General features: G+C 37.9%; 1 protein-coding gene across 2 annotated transcripts in view; it reads left to right on the forward strand.

The window, feature by feature from the left end:
- Nucleotides 1–9,968: 9,968 nt before the first annotated feature.
- The window catches only part of LOC124711018 (dosage compensation regulator), a 189,406-nt gene continuing 178,068 nt past the window's right edge, over nt 9,969–21,306 (forward strand). The window contains exons 1-2 of one of the 2 annotated variants that reach the window (XM_047240969.1): nt 10,004–10,083; nt 10,169–10,334. In XM_047240969.1, coding sequence (XP_047096925.1) covers nt 10,278–10,334 — 57 coding nt within the window. In that variant the 5' untranslated portion in view covers nt 10,004–10,083; nt 10,169–10,277. Of the gene's footprint in view, nt 10,084–10,168; nt 10,335–21,306 lie in introns of both variants that reach the window. The other variant, XM_047240970.1, reaches the window with a different exon arrangement.

The raw sequence follows: 21,306 nt of genomic DNA on the forward strand, positions 1-21,306 counted from the left end.
CTTCAGAAGTGACCAACGGTCACAATGAAACCACATGTAGCAATAAGTTGAAATACTTCCGTGTGCTTAAGTTAAGCTGAATTACTAGCGTGTGTACTATAAGTTGAAATATTTAAGAAATGGCGTGTGCAGGACTTGAAATTAGAGATGAGTACTTCCACGTGGTGAGTACTGCGTGAGTCTCAATCTGTGTATGAGACAAAGGATAAAGATAAGTTCTCGTCCAAGGTATCAGTTGAGGACTCATGTGCGTGACGAATATGTTCGTAATATTACTTTGCGTGTTATGTTTCCGTGTGATGTTAGATTCAAACTCTAATACTCTGAGAGAGAAGCAAGGTGAGTCAGCCGTCTATCCAGCAACGCCAATTGGATTGAATTGCACAGGAAAACGTGTATATATCTTCCAGAGTTCGTAGTAGAAAAGAAAAGTTACGAAGTGGGGCAGTGTCGTGTGAAACTGGGTTGAATACTAATTGAAGTGGGAAAGCTTAAAGTGAAGTGATTCTAGCGTTGTGACTATTCTCTGTGATGTATTCTATGTTGCCAGTGTGATGTATTTCATGTAATTTAAGCATGTGTGGTTTGCATGGGAGAGTAGCAAGATAGGTTCAGAGGCAGTGGGTTATGCATGTTCCTTTTCGTACCGCTCGGTCTGGAGGAAATTTTCGTGATGATAGGTGTGAGAGTCAGAGCGTGAGATATAGCAAAAGATCCACCATCCTATCCAGAAAGTGCACTGTAGCGTTAGATAATTGCGAGGCCATAAGATAGAGAACCACCAATGCAAAGCCATGCCCACTGGGAGGAGTTTCTCATGTGTAATTGTTGTTTAAAATGTAATGGTGTGTTTAGGTTATCTTTGAATCATAATAGAATTTATCCGAATAAAAAAGATAATGAAAAGAAAAAGATTTGTGGCCTTGTTCTTCGAATAGTGTGTAGTAATGATATCCATAATTTATAATGTGTGCGCCATTCAAATTCAGTGTGATGGCCACGTGTTGAACAAAAAAAATGTGGTATTGCCAGAGCGTAGTGGGCAATCAGAGTTGTGTAAATTACTAATAGTCAGCAGTGCGTTATCCGTTTCCGTTGCGTAATATTCAAACAGGAGAATAATTTGTAGCTTAATTGTGGGTACTAGAGCTCATAATCAGTCATTGATATTACTCGAGAAAAAAAAAATCCACTCGCTTGGCAGACCACTCATCTTGCAGACCTGACTGCTTGATGCCACAGTATGAGCAAGGCATTTCGGTGCCTCTCAACATATACACACTTTCGAGATGTTACCTAGTTTATTACCACCATAAAACATGACATGAGGATGAAATACAATCTCTAAGTGGTGGTTCACTATTAAAATAAAATATAGAAACATATCATAAGCTATACAACTCGTCGTTAGTCCATAAAAGCAAGTTTGCATGACCAAATGAATATAGAAATAGTACACTTTTTTGTTGCAGTGATATAACAGTGACATTGCTCTGTGTCCACTATTTGCTTGCTGCAGCACATATGTTTTCTCGTGGTGGGGGTGGAATAAACAAGAATACAATTATGTTGTTTGCATTGGACGAAATTTGTAGGCTTTCCATCTGTATCAAGAACTATAGTGTGGAACTTATTCTGGATATCACTCCACCAGTTATGGAACAAATTTGAATTTGTGTACATTGTGTCAATTAATTTTCATCTTACAAACTACAGTTTTGCAAACCAACCTAATTCTATATTACTAAGCCTGTAAAATTTGTGACTGCAGTTGGTACTGTAAACTGGGTGAACTTTACTCCATTAGGGCAACTTTGTGCCACACACAGGAAAAAAAATAAATTATCTTCCTCCAGAAATTATGCTGAAGATGCTTAAAATCCAGGTGCTCTTTACTCTTTGCTAGTAATCTAAGTCGGTCACACTGTTTTCCAACTGTGTTTTCGTGTTGGGAGCATTGTTACAAGTAATACTCCCTCTCTTGCCATGGTAAAGTAGTGTAACAACTTTCTTATCTGTGAATCACCTTTAAAATTCTAGTAAGTGCCAGTTTCTCTCCGTTATTTAAAATAAAACAGCATTATCCCTTTAATAAAGCTTAATTTCTGTGTAGTTTTGTACAACATTTCGAACTTACATTTGATGTTATGAATATGTTATCTTGGATAATTTTGTCCCATGTCAAAATTGTCCCAAATTCAATTAAATACAGTTAGGCACGTACTCATGGTGCAAACTTCAAGTGGAGAATATTTTAAGACACTGCTTAAGGATGTGTTTCCAAGCTTGCTTCAAGGCAATGAAGAAAACATTTTAGAGTTTAGATGTGGTATATATCCTTTTGATACAAAAGGAGTTCTGAAAAGATTGCCTGCTACTGAAATGTCTGTGAATGTTAAATGTAACAGTGAAGCACTCCTTGAAATGATAATTAGTAAGAGAGCAAAGGATACACCGGCTGTAAGAAGAAAAATGATATTGGTAAGAGTGGAGTCTGAAAAAGAAATCACCCTTGCAAATTTGGAACTGCAAGCGCTTGACTCACCTGTAAATAAGAAGAGGACAAAGGTAAGAAGGCTAAGAAAAAATCACTGGTGTATCAGCTCCTTTAATGAGGAGTCTGACTTCAGTGTTCATAATTCTACAAGTGATGAAGTGGACTGTGGTGAGGAGGACTGTGACTGTAATGAGAACCCTACACAAAAAGCCTATGAACCATGGAAAGAAGACCTGAAAGAAAGTAGCTATATTGCTGTCAGAGGTATACTTAGTTGTTGGGTACCACCTGTCTGCTTTGACCCATGACTTAGTTGCACTGTGCCACAGTGTGTTGCACACTGTCATCGAGCCACAGTGTGTTTGTTTTCAAGTGGAAGTGAAATGTTGTAGAGTGCGCAGTGTACAAAGAAGTGGCATGGTCTAGCAGTTCAGTTATGTGGTGGCAATGTGTTTGGGAGATATGTTATTTTGTCACTTAGTATGCTACAGTTGTCATGATGTGGAGTGCACGAAATTGTGTGGTAGCACAATCGAATATATTGTGTAGGATGTTATTATGTAAAACAGAACATTTTATAAAATTTTAAGTGTACTCTTAGGTGCCTGCATAATCACTGAGTAAGTGGATAAATGTTTTTAATTAAATCGTGGTAGAAGGTAGGTGGATAAATGTTTATTAATATATCAAACATGTAACTCAATTATTAATAAACAATGATTCACCTACCTTCATCCATATTTAATAGAAACATCAATCCCTCTAGCTTCTCCCATGTTTTAATTAGAAACATTGATCCACTTACCTTCTCCCATGATTTAATTAGAAAAATTGATCCACCTACCTTCTTCCATGATTTAATTACAAAAACATTGAACCATTTGTCATGTTTTATAGAAAACTGCTTTTTCCTGGGTTCTGCCTTCTTGTACTACCCGACTCATCATTTCTCATATTAACTTCCCACCATTAACCATACATACAATTTCTAACTGCAACACACAACACAAAAGCCACCGACACCATAAATGCACTTTTACTGTACAGTTAAGGTATACAGGTGAACTGGAAATTGGAATACCATTTTTAGTAGCTGGGTGGGGAGGGGGGAAGAGGGGAGATTTACTGGCATCCTGGTGTAGGATTGAGCTATGGAGGTGAATTGGAGATGGGGATACTGGCTTTTGTAGCTGTGTGTGTGTGTGTGTGTGTGTGTGTGTGTGTGTGTGTGTGTGTGTGTGTGTGTGTGTGTGTGTGTTGAGTGTGATTATTGGTATCCTGGTCTAGGATATAGCTATGTATGTGAACTGGTGACCGGGATACTGGATTTTGTATTTGTGGGGAGGGTTTATTGGTGTCCTAGTCTGTACTAGGGTTGAGATGTATAAGTGAACTGGAGATTAGGATACTAGATTTTGTAGTTGTGGAGGAGGGGGTTATTAGTATCCTGATGTATGGTTGAGCTATATAGGTTAACTAGAGACTGGGACACTGTGTTCATATAATGTTTTTGTATGGTTTGTCGTTTTTTTCGCAATTTCGAAAATTTTGTTTTTTTTCAGAATGTTGCATCTTGAAAGGTGTTGTTTCTGTAAATGAATTTTTAGTTTTCCCCTGCCCATAACCCCATTTTTTCCTGCAGTTGTCCCGCAAATTTCATTGCATTTTGTCAGTGTGTTGATTCACGTGGTATTTTTGTAGGTGTTATGATCGATGTTTTGATTGCCATATTTGATATTCTTGAAATAGGGGTTTTTGGCATGGTGATGGCATCATTGGTCAAGGCAGATGGATGGTTTTGTCACTGAAGATGGAACCAAGAAAGTTAGAGTGATATGCATTGACAAAACTACAGAGTTTTGGAAGTGGCTAGCAAAAGGGAAACAAGATGCAATGACAATGATTTTTCAGATATAAAAAGGAGAATAAATGAACCCAGACCAATTAGGAGAGGATATTACTCTGTTTTGGTACTGGCTAGCTTTATTCTTTACCAAACTCATAAAGATATTTCCCCTGTTTATGTTACAATTCTATGTATAACATTTTCATTCAATAAAATATTCAGTGAAGTACCCGCACATTAACATTAACTGTTCTTTTCCTGCTTTACCTTATCTTAAGGAAATTGCATTAATGTTACTTCCTTATAGCTTATGAATAATTTTGATGAATAGATCAAAAAATATTTTCCAAAAAATAAAAGTGTGAAAGTGCTAAAGTTGTGTTACAGTGGAGCAGCATTTGCCCATTTAGGAAAACACAGGTTTTTTCCAAACAATAATCATTAATCATGCCCTCTGTATCAATACATACACAGAAAACCATCATTTTTACGAAAGAATTTTTTGCATTTTTGGGAGTGAAAAGGAAGGACATAAAAACTTCACTATTTAAAAACCACAAAAAGTGGGCCAAAAGTCGCCTAGTTTATGGCACCAGTTCACAGTTGTCACCAATCTGCTTTGTTAATACAGGGTGTAACACAGAACATGTAGTTACTTTGTAAGTGACATACTATCAGAAACTTTATAATATTAATCAACTAGAGCATAAGTTATAAACTATGACTTCGTTTGAATAAAATATAGAGTGGTAAAAGTTACAATGGTTTAGTGGTAATTTAACATTGCCTCCTTCCCTCTCAAACTTTAGCGTTCTAGGGTTAAAGACCATCTGATCCCAATAATCAATCATTTCTCCTTGTCAGTGCTATTTCACTGCAGCAAGATCGTGTACTCATCTACAATACTAACAATAAGTCACGACTGCAGTAAGAATGTGAGTCGACGAGTATGAAGCAACTGCTTCGCCACAGTTGTCAGACGCATCTTTCTCGCAGACTGAAGGAAATGCAGGAAGACTCTTCGCATTGCTGCAATAGCGGCGCCTTGATCTTTTAAGTATACAGCCCGAACATCAGACTTGTACTCTCTCCCTTTCTGATCTTTTATAACTAGAGTTCGGATTTTGCGTATCATTTTATTACAGTACCTGGTGTTTTGTCTTTACGAATTATGATATTTTGGAGGTTCTAGGTTACTTTAAATTCAAATTTAAAAAGCATACATTTGCATATTTTTGGCGTTTGAGCATATTATTGCTATATTTAGAGGAAATGGCCGTAAAGATGCATATTTTTAACATTTAGAGATCATAATGAGGCTCATTTTGTTCCCTGACAACCCAAGGACCTGCCAGAGTATTAGGCCAATAAATTCCCAAAATGAGATAGTATGGGACAAGCCATCAGAATAAAAGCCTTTCAGGTAAACGTGGGTAGCTTATGGAGGGACATAGTCTTGTTTTTCCACTTAGTTAGTCTCTTGGATAAGGATGCTAAAGACTTGTGATTGTCCACTGTTGCAAGATGGGTTATCAGAGTAGAAACGTGCTTCGGTATTTGTTGCCCGCAGTTAATGTGTGTTCAGGTCGCTCATCTGATCTCTGCAGTGCGCCAACAATGTCCTACTAGTTACTGTTGACATTTCGGAATATGAATCATTCTTGCATGTGTTTCCGTGCTGTTCACATCGACTATTTTCTACCTTCTTCAAATTACGAATATACGCAGGCCAAAAACCAATAATTTATGGAAATGGATTGGGAGCGATTGTGCTTTCACAACAGATTGAAAAATAATATTCTGCCAACTATGTGAAAAGAAGTAAGATCAATTTTGTTTTTTTCTTTTTCTACAATTTTCCAAGAAATTAAAACAATTATTAAGTTCGTTTGTAAATTTTCGTGCACGTTTCTATGTACAAAAGGGAAGGAACAAAAAAACCTTTAGGACTTACTTTGGGCGTTCTTGCAGATTAAAAAAAAAGAAATGTTGAATGTTGTGAGAGGATCGAAGTTCCAATTTTCAGAAACTTATTTGCAGCCTTAATTCACTTTTTTGAGAGACTATCTTGCAGGTACACACTGTTCTCTTACGTTTTTGTACTTATTGATGTTTATTCACTTCTCCAACGCTTTAGGTTGGAAAAATTTTTAACTGGATGAGCATAAAGGAACAAAGTAACCAAGACACGGTTAAGAACTTCACAGCAACCATTGACCTGCTCATTTTCGAAGCATATGGACGACAAAAATGAGTTCAATGGAGATCTTTGCGAGGCTTTAATAAAAGCAAACATCCCCTTGAATAAGCTGGAGGTCAATACACAGGAAAAGATATTCCTCAGGAGTGAACACTCAGAATGAACTATGTGGACCCATTCTATGAAAAGGTAAGGTTTTCGGTAATTTTTATGAATTTAGGTATGTGAAAGCCAGTGGATATAATTTGGCATATACATGGGCCAAAATAATAGTCGTTTAATTTAAAAAAAACTCGAAAAATAAATTTAAATTATGTTTGAGTGTTTATTTTGGTACTTGAATGTAAAAAAAATAAGTTTAAAGTGAGTGAAGTTTTTCAAGAAAGGAAAAGACAAATGAAGAAATGACTTGAGAAGGAGCACATCATAGTTGGAACACTCTGCTGACGAGGCTGCACGAGGACACCCTCGTACTGTGCAAAGAAGTGGAATGAACGACACACGCCACAACTGCATGCACAGTGCAGGAAGCGGTGTGTAAGTTATGCCAATATTGAATAGTTTCAAATAATAGTTTTTCACATCATATCTCGAGCCAGTAATTAGTTTTTCACATCATGTCACGAGCCAATAATAAAATAACAAAAATTTTTTAAAATCTTTTGATTTTCTTTCAAGGTGCACTCTGGAGAAGTGAAGATCAGAAACGTGGGGAGAACAAGGATTTGGCTATTGTGACCGATTGTATTGTATTGTATTGTATGGTAACCGGGGACCTAGAAACAACGGAGAGGCTTCGACCCCACCGCAGCTGCAGTGGTCCACAACCCCATGACGACTACCACAGTCCAATTCGCCCCTCCGCCACCCCACACCGAACCCAGGGTTATTGTGTGGTTTGGCCACCAGTGGACCCCCCCCCCAGGGAACGTCTCACACCAGAAGAGTGTAACCCCCATGCTTGCGTGGTAGAGTAATGGTGGTGTATGTGTACATGGAGAACTTGTTTGTGCAGCAATCGCTGACATAGTGTAACTGAGGCGGAATAAGGGGAACCAGCCCGCATTTGTCAAGGCAGATGGAAAACCGCCTAAAAACCATCCACAGACTGGCCGGTTCACCAGACCTCAACACAAATCCGCCAGACGGATTCATGGACCAGGTGCTCCTTCCCGCCCGGAAAGCCATGCGTTAGACCGCACAGCCAACCGGGCGGGCTATTCTGACAGATAGTGCTATATATATGCTGAAGGCCGCAGAGTGTCTCTGGGTGTTTGGCCCTAAAATTATTCACCTCATGTGTCTGGCTCATGGCATCTATTGAGTTGCTGAAGAGTTCTGAGGCACATTGCAAGAGGTCAACAGCCTTATATCTTCGGCAAACAAGGTTTTCATCAAGGCACTAAGTCGAGTGATAATCTTCAAGACTTCTCACCTGACTGTCATCTGCCAATGAACCAGTCTTGACGAGGTGGGGAACATGGATTTCAGCTGCAAACTATTATGCAGAAAACCACAGAAAAGTTGAAGAGGTATGGATGCGTCTGTAGTTCTGGATAAATTGAATAAGCAAAGAAAACAAACAACACAGAATTCCATTATTAAGCTTATTTCTCTGTACAGCAGTTTTCAGCTTGAAACCAACATTCACTAGATTACTACTTTCTTGTTCCAGTTCCTAAAGGGCTTTGAAGATACCGTAAATGTAGCCATACAAAAAGCCAAGGATGCTCTGAAGAATTCCAGCCTACTTTTCATCCGAGCGCACTTGGGTGGCCTTCCAGACCTAATTGAGAAACATGAGACTAGTAACATGGAAGGCAGTGGCTCTCGTCGAATGAATCAGGACACAGAGGAAGAGTTGACCAGGTCTGATTGCTGAGAGACTTATAAGAAAATTGGACGCAGTTCTTCATAGAAATCCTGGTTGGCCTACGATTCGGAAGATCACTCAGTTACTGGAAGGAGAGAAACTCTCCGAAAATCTAAATGGTTTCACGTCGTCTGATGCCGCTGCTCTTTAATTTCTATCTGTAGTGTCATGTGATGTTGAACGATCATTTTCAAGATTGAAAATATTATTATCTGACCACAGAAAAAAATTTCATATAGAGAATATGGAAAAATGTCAGTAGGTCAAACAAATTCTAGTTTTTAGAGTTTACCAAACAGATCGTGGAAGTACATATGTTATACTTAATTTTATTTATTGATTTATAGCCATTATAGAAAGTAATTGATGATTATTCGTTAATTTTCTCAAGTAAGATGCTTATTTTAAAGAATTTATCTAAGAGAAACTCATAATTAAAGGATTTTATCTGCATATTGAAAGGCATATACTGGTAGTAAGAGCCTATTTTAACAGCATATTTCGAGGAGTTTTGGCGCATATTTCGTGGGCGTTAAGTGCATATCGATCCGAACACTACTTATAACAATGCAAACTTACTGTAGGAGATAATCATTAGCAATATATCTAATGCTTATCTGAACATCAGCTGTTCTGTCTCATGAAACGATATGACACTCTCTTTCCTCCTGACTATCACAATGGGTCTTCCGCATTTTATTTTGAAAGTGTTGGCCATTTTTCAGTTTCACCTTTGATATCTATGTCCAATAACGTTGATGATAACAGCAACGACAATTTTTTTCTAATGTCTGTGTTTTGTATTTACAGTCACTTTAAAATTTTGTTTTTACCAGAGTGTGATTCATACCTATGATCAAAAATCTGAATTTCGAATGCCATGCTAAATCTGTGGTAGCTAGTTTGGATTTGTCATTCGATCGCTGTTAATAAAAGGGTGTATTGTACCTTGTGTCTTTTCTTGTGGGAAATTCATTTAGCTGATAAATTTTATTAAAGTAGCTTTCGAATGGCATAAAATTACAGTAAGGAAAACGATATATTCGTCTTATTATTTCATTTCGTTCCGAAGACCTTCCTACGAAATTTTGTGTTAAATCTCATGATTTTCGACATTTGACTTATTTATTATGTCTTACATCATGATTCAATGTGAGAGTACGACCTATGTTCAGTTCTGGTGATCTACGTTGATAAAGGTCAACAAAAACAGGCGTTACAAGGCGGGAAGCCGAATCTCGTTATCCCACTTTGCGACTATTGTTTCTGTTTCTATTCGTAGCTTCATGTGCCGTTATATTCATCAAGTTGCCGTGTTTACAAGCCTCCAGAAATAAACAAGTTATGAGTGTACAGAAAATTAAAATTTTACTTAATCGTCGTATGTTCTTCGTAAATACAAAGTTACGGTAAAGAAGACGTCGTATTATCGTTATTGTGCTGTAAGACTTTTGAACAAACAATTACTTTAACACTTGCATTACGAAATAAAAATAGGCGTTAAAGGTTTTCTCCTTGCTGTTTATCCTTGATTTCCACCAGTGATCGAGGTAGAGAACATTGGTGACGCATGCGTGTCATCTTTATTTATGACCTCTTTGAAGTGTGGTGATGATTGCTGTAGCGTTGTTGCTTGTTAGGTACTGCGGCTTAAGATTGTGATTTGTGTAAGTATTATGTAATTGATATAAACAAATACATCTTTGTGATGTAAGCGGTAGAATTATCATCTTATTAAGTTTATTATTTCAGCTTCTACCATATAAGTCGACAGGTTGTATTGTGAATAGCAGGATCTGCGGATCCGGTCTCCTGTACACTGCTTGATTATTGTTAAGTTACAGGTAAAAATAAACTGTAAATGAGTACATCAGAAGTAAGCAGCAATGAGGGTGCGCCCCAGAAACTTACATCTAAGGTAATTATGTCAGCATTGAGTGGAAGGAAAACAATTTGATGTTAGCCGCTTTCATGGATTACTGTAGAGGCATTGGCATGACTAACCGAACCATAGCTTATTTTTTTTCTGCCAGAAATTGTATATCCTTATGCGGTAAAGATTTTCAATATTACCTGCCGTTTTTTAACTGTCAGACATTGTAAAAGGGAAGTCTTTCGCGTTGAAATTTAGAGATTTTTTACACTTTCGATACCAATGTTTTACTGTGTGCCAGGCCTTACATTTAAAATAATCAGCCATTTTGTTGTGTTTTTATTGGAATGGGTATATTGGTGTAGGGTACTACTTACAGGTTTTACCCGTTGGTCTAGTTCCAATTTGTACATAGGGCGAGGAAAAATGACTGTATATGCCTAAATCTCACGTCATCCTCCAGAAGCCAGTCTAGTGTATATCGGACAAACAGTAATTTGTGCGTAATTTCACCTGTTCTCCAAATTTTACGAAAATGCCGCATTCTTCCCAAAGATTTTATCTATCCGTCTGTTCACATTTTCGTATGAATTATATTATCTTGGTTTGTTTTCAGAACCATACTTAAACATCTGCTATCATGCATGGTGGTTTAAGAATCCAAACACTGTAGTATTCTATAATTGGTAGCACGTGTGTCCAATTTGTGATTTAGCACTGATGCACTGCACTTTTCTAGAATATTCTCAACAAATTGAAGTCCTTGATTCACCTTCCACACTAACAGTTTTACTCTTTCATACTATTCCATTTTTACTCTTTCATACTATTCCGTGTTGCGTAGCATTGCATATATGAATCATGTCAAAAGTTCGAAAAGTTAACTATTTCCAGTCTCATAATCGTGTATAGTTGTCTTCCTAGATGAATAGTGGTTCATCAGATTAAAGGCCTTCACCTTGTTTTTTGAAAATAAAATTATTTCTCACAAACATTTTCTATATAGACAATGTGTGTACTTGGAACATTTGCCGGAAGGTGTAATGTCAGATGTGGGCGTGTGTCTGCCAGCAACTATAGAATGCACTGAGTGGAACTGGATGCTTCTTGTAGCTCTTGTTTGTATGAATCATGCTTGCCTCCTAGTTTCTGATACGATCTTAAATTCCTTTTTACCTATATTGGCAATAACAGTTATTAACAGATATTTGTTTAATGGAGAGCTACCACAGCAGCAAACAATAAGACGTAAGTTTGGCCGTGCCTTTTTGTGTTCAGTGAATTGTCATATCTCTCTGCTACCTCAAAAGCTGGTTACCATAGCCAGTTGCAGGCAACAGTAATGTAACAATGTGATTAGTTGTGATTGTGTTGTTTCTCTGTATGGTGTGTGTGTATTTTGTGCGAGGTAAAGCCTGAAGCTAGTTGCATAAATGTGCAACAGATTGATTTTGATAGAACCTTCCTGGCAAGCAAACTTCATATTGCGCAGTGACAGGAAGCATGTGAATTTATACAGAACTGAAATCACAACTGTTACTGCTGCAACTGTATTGTGCTTACTGGACAAGGCGAATATCAAATGTCGCCCACTTCCATGTTTGACTGCCAATTATTTTCTCTTAAGCAAGGGATAGAAAGATGGTTGAACGGGTGATGGTAGCTAATGTCATATGGTTCACTGTTTATGGCGTCACACTGTGTATCGAATACAGTCCTGTGGTTTGGAGATAAGTATGTTGTAAAGAGGTTCAAATGATCTTGCGATTATATCGGATGCAATTTCTCAAAATGTGTAATTTTGAAGATCAGAGAAAGATTTGCCCTGTTACTCTTGGAAAAGAATGTATATTCTTGCAGATTGATATCATGTTGCGTTATGTTACTGAAGGTAAACATGTTAAAGTAGGGGTAAACTGAATTGATTTGATACAACCCATTGGCTTTCACCAGTGATGTCGTAGTTTACTTATAGATATTAATGTCTTTATTCCCGAGCTGTAGATGATAAATCGTTCATCTTCTCTGGTATAGCGTCATCATTGACAATGTAAAAAATGAATATGTTTTTAAAAGATAGGGCTAGATGTTGTGTACAATTTTTGTTGCTTGTGTTAAGTCATTTGTTCCAATTCATTCGGTACTTATTTTCATTCTTAATGAGTTTGAGATATTTTGGAAGAATTGTTTTTCATTCTGGACAATTTTTACTTTTGTGTTTTTGTTTGTCAGTATGGATTTATCCATTCCTATGAATATGGAAGGCTTTAGAAGCATGGTTTGCCAACTGCACTATGGAATACAAATTTTACAGTTGTCGCTTTTTTTCGCCTTTCCTAGCACTGCTATTGCTGAGATATCTTTCAGTTGATACTTGTACTATTGGAGGCGAAAAGACAAACATACTAAAAGTTTGTATCCTATACTTCAGTCAACCTATATAGATTGACAGAAGAATATGATACTAATGCTAGCAAAGATGAAAAAAGCGACATACGTAACATTGGCATCCTGTATCTTAGTTGAACTAAGAAGGTAGTATCCTGTTCTTCATTTGACCTATACAGGTTAACTGAAGTACGAGACACAAATCTTACGTATGTCGCTACTTTCACCTTTGCCAGCAAGATGTAGGTCAACTGAAGTATGGGATACAAATTTTTCTTGCGTCGAATTTTTCACCTTCACTAGGACTAGTATCCTATTCTTCAGTTGACCCCAACTCATATATGTCAACTAAGGCACACCATGCTAACATTACTTCTGTCCCTATTTTTTTCTTTCTTATTTGCATTAATATCTCATTCTTAAGTTGAGCTATGTAGCTCAACTGAAGTATAGGATACTAGGACTCAAAGAAGCGATATACTTAATGTTTAAAATATGAATGTACTTGATATGTTTCTACCATCTGATTTCTCTTTCCTGCATTCTTTTGTTTCTCAACATTCATCTTTGCTGTTAAATCTGTACAATACATCATCTGTGGTAACTTCTGACATCATTGGTAAAAGCCGATGGACTTTATCCAATTCTTCAGCAATCCGCAAAGTAGGATAGCAGTCGGAAAAGAAAGCAGGCTGAAACCAGAACTGAATAGCAGGTCTCATTCTTGCATTTCTTGGGACATGTGTAAGATCCTGGTTGGATTGTGGCTTCCTTGTTTATGGATCCACACGAGCCTCATACCTCAAGATGCTAGAAGCTGTATGTCATGAGTATCAGGTTGTGACATGTGGCCCACAGACTGGCCCAGTTTTGAATCTGTGTGCAGCAGTTGTGTAATCTCCACTCCAAATGTAGTGATAGCTCCTCGTGGCATGACAGGCCTCGTAGATACTAGCATTACTTTAGACATTGGTATCAGTTTGTCAATTGTTTAGGCTTTGAGCAGTTAAGGAATAGGTCACATATCACCAAGCCATTCAGGATCCGCACTAAAGAATATCTTGTGGATCGGGATTCATCAGACATCAGGGTAAGGAGCCTGGGCTCGACAGAAGTGTCCGATCCCACGTGTCGGCTTTGACCCATGACGTAAGGGTGTTGTGGTGTGACGTCATGACGGCGCGGAGTTTGGTTTGTGAATGTGGCATGTTTGTAGATGTCATCGTGTTGTGGTTTGTTGTACCCTCTGGTGGTATGTTCAGGGCTTTCGTTTGTGTGGTGTAATGGGCTGTTTGCTCTTGGCTCATTATCCAGAATTGTTCGAGTGTTGGCTGTGTTTGTAGTGGAATTCGTTTCAGTGAGTTAACGATTTTGTGGTTTTGTGTGAAGGTTAATGTAGTGTTGTTCGCTGTACGTCGTGTGGTAATTTTAGTAAAATTAATTGGTTGTTGTTTTTGTTCAGGAATGGATATGACGGATAAAATCAATAGTGTGTGTCTGAGGGATATGATGGGGAACACTGCTTTATAACTGAAAGTTTTTGCAGCTGTTTGGTTTCATTGCCGAGGTCATGACGTGCTCTTATTTGTTGTCGAGAAATGAAGTTGGCTAAAGTTCCGGCATCTCGGACCAGGGGACGGTTATATGTGGCGCTGTCGAAAGGATGACATTTGGCGTTCCATACGGCGTGTTTCCTGGTTCGAGAAGTCTAGGTTGGGCATGCGCGAGATTGTTCTGGCGAATTATTTTTGTTATAGATCCCCACACAGTTTTTGCGCACATGAGACTCGTGTGAGTGAGAGGAGTGTGTTTGATATGTTTTCTTTTTGCCATGAAGTGTGTTCAGAGTTCATTAAGTACAGGGGTAAGCAGGGGGGGCATGGGGTTGTTGTATAATGTCAAGGGAAGTGTTCGATCCCAATTTATGGGATTGATAGCTGCTGTTGAGCTATATAGGTCAAGGGAAGTGTTCGATTCCAGATGATATTGTGTTTAGTGGTATTTGGGGAGTTTTGTGATGTCGGTTTTTTCGTCTTTTGCGTGCTTTGATATGGGGGTGGCTGTCAAAATTTGTTTATATTTAGTTTGTCCCCACCCAAAAAAAACCGTTAGTGTCATTAGGCTTTTTGTGGAACGTGTGTGTGTTTGTTTTTCAATGTATTTTTGTCCTCAAAATGTGTACGCAACGTCTTTACATGTGCCATATTGGAATTGTGGTTTATGGTCGTTTCCGCCATCTTTGTGACGTCATGGGTCAAAGCAGACGGGCGGGGTCAGACCCTTACGTATTTCCGTAGCCTGGGATGGAAAAAACTCTCATCTTCTTGTCTTCAGAGACCAGAAGTGATTTTTAAACTTGACGGGATGCAAGAAATTTCGTACTCTGGAATACATTTTTAAGCTACTTTTCTTCAATTGTAAGAGATTATCAAAAGTTAGTCACATGTACGGATGGGTCTAAGCAAGGGAATAGACTCATTTAGTGAGCTGTTTTCTCTGGTAGTGTTTTCAAGAGTTTCCTCCCAGAACAGTAACACATGAGGATTTGTCACAGTGCAGATAAGGAGTCGTTACAATAGAAAGTTTCTCACCTTCTCTTAATTTTTCGGTACCCTGCAGTTTGTATTAAGATATACTCAGTAGAAAAAATTCAAACTCTCCAACTTGTCTAATGGCAGGTGCAAAACAAAGGCAAGGAGGTGGTCCTCTTCAGGGAACTGTGACTATCAGAATGTGAGGAATTGATGTAGCTAACATAGCAGACAAGGAAGTGTGTAGTTAAGGTTTTTGTGATTCAGTGTCAACTGCTTGGACACTGCCATCTCATTTTCTGAGAGAAGAATCATGTGTAGGGGTAAGAAACGTGGTTGGAGGTGGTAAACCACTAACTGCAGTCAGTCCAATCGACCACTTGGATGTGGTGAATTTAAGCCAGCCACACCAATGGAAGGATGTGATGCTCACCAGTTTGATTGTAGGACTCTGTCCTTTGATAGTAGGGTGATTCACCAATGTGTGGAATACACTTCCTGTATAACATATTTTGACTGTTTCATATGCTGGTGTAACAGCAACCCTCAGCTTGCCTGGAGATCTGTCTACCATACTAAACAACAGAATAGTGTAAGAAATAATTCAAAATTTTGTGATGTGTTGAGTGTTCTACTTAATGTGCAGAACAGAGGATGTACAAGAACCATGATTAGGGGGCTAGGCCTCTGTTTTTTTTATTAAGTGGACAGCCATCTACATGTAACAAGTTGTTTTAGCAATTTTATGCCATTGATTTTTGTTCCAGTAAGTAGCATCTCATGTCAGATCAGTGCAGTTTTCTTCGGCAACAAAGACACTAGTGAGTGGAGGCACTAATTAACTACCGCTGTGAAAAAGTTAGCTGAATATTTTCATTGTTACAAGGACATACATTTGAAATGTTTGGTGGTTACACGACAAGCTGACAAATTGGTTTTATCAGTGATGAACCTCACATTCATGTCGACATAGCATGGCATTGTGAAGGAAACAGCTTACGTGTGCTTGTGGGGAATCGCAACAACAATTTGGCTTGCGAAAACAGCCACTGTTAAACTACAAGATCTGTCTGTTGATATCTGTAAGGACACTGACCATGCTCTAGAGCTGTCATCAGGTGAATAGTAACAAAATATTGAATTCATATTGGAATATACAGTGTGTCAGTGACAACTGTTGACACTGTACTATTGTGACATAGGTGAAATAAGGACGAACACATTGATACAGAATACTTGTGCTCTATCAAGCCAGGGAGACTGTCAAAAATTGGCCCACTAAAGCCACGGTTATGTTTGGATTGCATTGTAAATGTAATTAGTTTTTGTGTAATATTTACAAACATTGTTTTCTTTCATTATACTCAGGGAACCTGTAGATGAATAATGTCAATGAAATAGCCAAAAAATCTGGTGGTGTAAGATAGCAAGAGGATAATGAAAATCTCACATGGCAAGTGTGCACTGTAGCTTGGTGGCTTTTGCAGGTCAATGTGAGACTTGTTTCCCAACTCAATAGGTAGCAGGTAGTCATCATCATCAGTTTTCTGCTATATTAGCAGGTTCTTTGCGTCTCCATTTTCTGCGATCCATTGCTTCCTTCTTAAGGCTGCTGTATGTTGTACTGTCCATCACGTCATCCTGTATCTGAAATCTCTTCCTTTACTCGCTTCCTTTTCCCTTTTACATAATCTTCTAAAACTCTTTTTATCAGTCCTTCGTTCTTTCTTAATATATGCCCAATCCAAATTCTTTTTCTCCTTTTTATTACATCTAGTAACTGTCTCTTCTCTCCCACTCTCCTCAGTACTTCTTTATTTTTTACTCTGTCCATCCAACTTATTCTTTCCATCCTCCACCATGTCCGCATCTCAAAAGTGCCCTGTATCAAATTGTTAACCTCAATTTATGCTACACCACGGTTTTTCATTGTAGATTAGTTATCTCTTACATGCTGTATATCACTAGATACTATACAGGGTGGAGGAAACCACCTCGTAATATGGGCAAAGCAGGGAAGGAGATGTCAAAATATGCAAAATTTTCTGATGTCACAGAAATGAACTGCTATGGAGCTACTTCCATAAAATGACCGCGAATTTGCGATGAGTACTGAGAGGTGTGTGCATTTGAATCAAGTTGCTTAGGCTAATACCTATTGTGCTAAAGATCATACTTGAAGATAATGGTTTCAGCTGGACAGTCAAGAGTAGGCAAATTTTAAATTTTCTGCACAGTTGGGTACATTAGACACACATTTCTGCGGTGTTTACCAGTTGAAGCTATAAACACTGTAATGCCATTAATTTATCTCTATACAGGTTGTTTCCGTAAGAGTATGCAAAAGTTTAACAGGATGTAGAGGATGCTCCATTGAACAATTTGAGGCTGGGGACCAAGGGTTGGAGCAGCCAACTTAAAGAGATAATAGGAATAAAATCACTTTACTGTGTACTTTTTTATTTATGTTAGTTACAGTTAACTGCAAATAACATCATTGGCACAATGAATGTACCGTTTGTGCTGTGTCTTTCAAAATGTGCTGAAACTGATGGCTATCAACCTCAATGCAAGCATGACATTGGCAAACAAGATTCTGATTTACCCTGACAAATATCCCTGGTGTGCTTCATATCATATCACATGGAGCTCCCATACCAGCAATTAATTCCATCTCCATATCCACTGGTTTATCATACACAAGTGACTTAAGATGTTCCCAAAGGAAATAATCAAGGGGATTCAGGTCAGATGACCTTGCATGCCATGGAATAGGATCTCCCCTTCCAATCTAGTGACTAGGAACTACAGCATTGAGATTGTTGTGGACATCCTCATTGAAGTTAGGCAGTGCACAGTCATGCTGTATCAACATCCTCTCGCAAACAGCTCTCTGCACAAACTTCAAGTACAGGTGGCCATTTAGATGGCCAGGTAGAAGATATGGCTCAATGAGATTGTTGCCTACAAGGCCGGGCCAGATATTCACAGCAAAGCATACTTGATGTTGTGACAAAGTGAGAGGGTTTTCCTTATCCACCACATGGATATTCCTGCTATTAGAAATACCGTCACTATCAAATGAAGCTTTGTTGGGTCCGCTGCAACATGTTCCAGCACCACCTCTTCAAAATCGAGTGTGCGAGTGGACCATATATTGCCAGGTCCATTGTTTCTTCTTTCCAATGAACCAGTCTCCCGCATTTATCAATAGAGAGAAATAAAAACTTGTTGTGACAGATGATGCCTGTTAGGAAATCATTACCTGTGCACTCTTTCAGCAGCGAGAGCAGCCTTTCAGCAGTGAGAGTGTTGCGATGTACTTCTCCATACACAAGGTGATGTCATTGGGTTCTGTGAAACTGCGTCAGCACTGCTCCATCACATTGTACTGTACGTCTTTGAATAGCACTGAATAATAACTGGGTCTGTCGTTGATTTGTAGCATGCTCTGCCATGGATGTAATTACGATACAACAGACCACTTTATGGACAAGTAAAGTAAATGAAACGTACATCATGACTTCCTAGTAATCAAGTCGTCTTCTTCTTTCTTGCGGGAAATAAAGAATGTACATGTAAATAAGCAGCACATGATGTGTTAACTTGTACGCATGTTTGTTGTAAATAAGCTGGAAATCAGTAATGCTAGACAAAACAGTAGACAAGTTTACTTCCGTATCTCTTTAAGCTGGCTTTTCCAACGCCAGATTCCCCACCTCAGATTCCAGTGGCTCATTCTCTATGTTCTCTTACATTTTTATATGCTCTTGCAGAAATACACTGTATATAAAGGGCAATGTTCTGGACTGATTGACTGACTGACTCACTCACTCACTCACTATCGCCAAGCCTGAACCACTAAGGGTAGAAACTTGAAATATGGAGAAGGTCTGGATGTTATACTGCAGACATAGTTAAAGAAGGGATTTTTTGAAATTCGAACCCTAAGGGGGTGAAATAGGGGATGAAGTTAAAAAAAAATCGCTATTAAGGCGATTTTGAAGCTAGACCTACAGAAATTGGTGTTTGGTTTCTTGGTAAAAAAAAAAAGAAATACACATTTCAGCATTTTTGGAAGGTTGAACCCATGGGGATGAAATAGTGGAGAAACCTTTTTTTCTTTTTGAAATATATCATTATTAAAGAACTATTAAAGTATTTTTAAAGCTACATCTATGAACATTGGTTTTTACTGCTTGGTTACAGATTTTTTTTTAAAATGCGTTTGTGATTTTGGGAACTGAAACCTGAAGGGGGTGAAATAGGGGATGAAATTTTTATGAAAATATTTTATTGTGAAAGCATTATAAAATCCAAATCTATGAACATTTAAATTTGGCTTCTCAGGTTGAAATTAAAAAAAAAGTGTTTCACTGTTTTTTGGAAATTTAACCCTTGTGGGGGTGAAGCTGGAGCTGAAAGTTTTTATGGAAATATTTCATTGTGATTGCATTTTTGAAGCTAAATCTGTGAACATTTGTATTTGGCTTCTCTGTTAGAAATAAAATGTACACTTACTGTATTTGGAAAGGGGTGAAATAGGGTGTGAAACATCTTATGAAAATATTTCATTGTGAAAGCATTTTCAAAGCTAAATCTTTGAAAATTGGTGTTTGGCTTCTCAGTTAGAGATGGAAAAAACTATATGTTCCATTGTTTCTGGAAATTCAACCCCTAAGGGAGTACACTAGAGGGTGAAAATTTGTAAGAAAATATTTTGTTACATAAAAAAAATGTTAAAGGTAAATTTATGAAAATTATTTTACTTCTCAGTTAGATATAAAGAAATATTTGTTACGAGAAGATAGTTGCTATGGAAATATCTCCACAAGAATGCAGAAGGCATGATTAACAAAAAGTTTGTACTCTAGCTACCAGAATGGGATTTTGCTCTAAAGTACATTTTGGAAAAGACCGTGCTTATTATGGCCTTAAATAGTGAGGTGTGGCAATTTGTGAAAAACATAAAAACTTGATTAAATAAAAACAAAAAAACCTCTTCAGGTTATACAATCTACATGGCCGCAGCAGCAGGTGCCAAGATAGTTATGATAGGAAGTTGTATTGCAGAAACAATGCTCTAAGAAGATTGCTGACATTTGATACTGTAAGGTACAATGTAGTTGACAGTGAATTATTGTAATTTTTAGTGATGTACAAAGAGAATTAAAACAAGTGAAGATCAGTAAGTGTGAACTAAGACAATGATGGAAAAAGAAAACAAAAATTAAATTTTAAACACATACTTTCTCAAATCACATTTTTATAGCAAATGCTTGAAATTCCTACATCCAACATTTCTACATCATTGAGAGAAATTACTGGCACACTCTCTTGAAAATTCTGCACTGTAACATGCACCCAAACATGTTTGCTTACTGGACAAACTTTTGCACTCTTGTTATTTTATGGCCATAGTTCCACAATGTTGCATTTCTAACCTGTGTTTATCGGAAAATTTTTCTTTCAAAGTCCTCTACTCTGCTGTAATCATTCTGTAAAGTTTTACATCTACATCTATACTCTGAAAACCACTGAGAGGTGCACGACAGGGGATGTCCCATTTTACCAGTTATTAAGGTTTATTCCTATTCCATTCATGTATGGAGTGTGGGAAGAATGATTAATTGAATGCCTCTGTGCATGCAGTAAATTACTCTTAATCTTTTCCTCATGATCCCTGTACGAGTGATATGTAAGGGGTCACAATATATTCCTAGAGTAATCATTTAAAGCCAGTTCTTGAAACTTTGTTAATAGACTTTCTTGGGATAGTTTACATCTGTTGTCAACAGTCTTCCATTTCAGTTCCTTCGGTATCTGTGACTCTTTCCCAGGGATTAAAAAAATAACCTTTGGCCATAGTGCTTCCTTTCTCTGTTTATGTTCAATATCCCTTGTTAGTTGTATGTGGTACAGGTCCCACACACTTCGGCAATATTTTAGGATGGATCGCACAAGTGATGTGTAAGCAATCTCTTGTTTAGACTGATTGCACTTCCTCAGTATTCTACCAATAAACTGAAGTCTACAACCTGCTTTACCCATGTGATCATTCCATTTCATATCCATACAAAGTGTTACACACAGGTATT

This window comes from Schistocerca piceifrons, chromosome 1 (assembly GCF_021461385.2).
Source record: "Schistocerca piceifrons isolate TAMUIC-IGC-003096 chromosome 1, iqSchPice1.1, whole genome shotgun sequence".
Lineage (NCBI taxonomy): Eukaryota > Metazoa > Arthropoda > Insecta > Orthoptera > Acrididae > Schistocerca > Schistocerca piceifrons.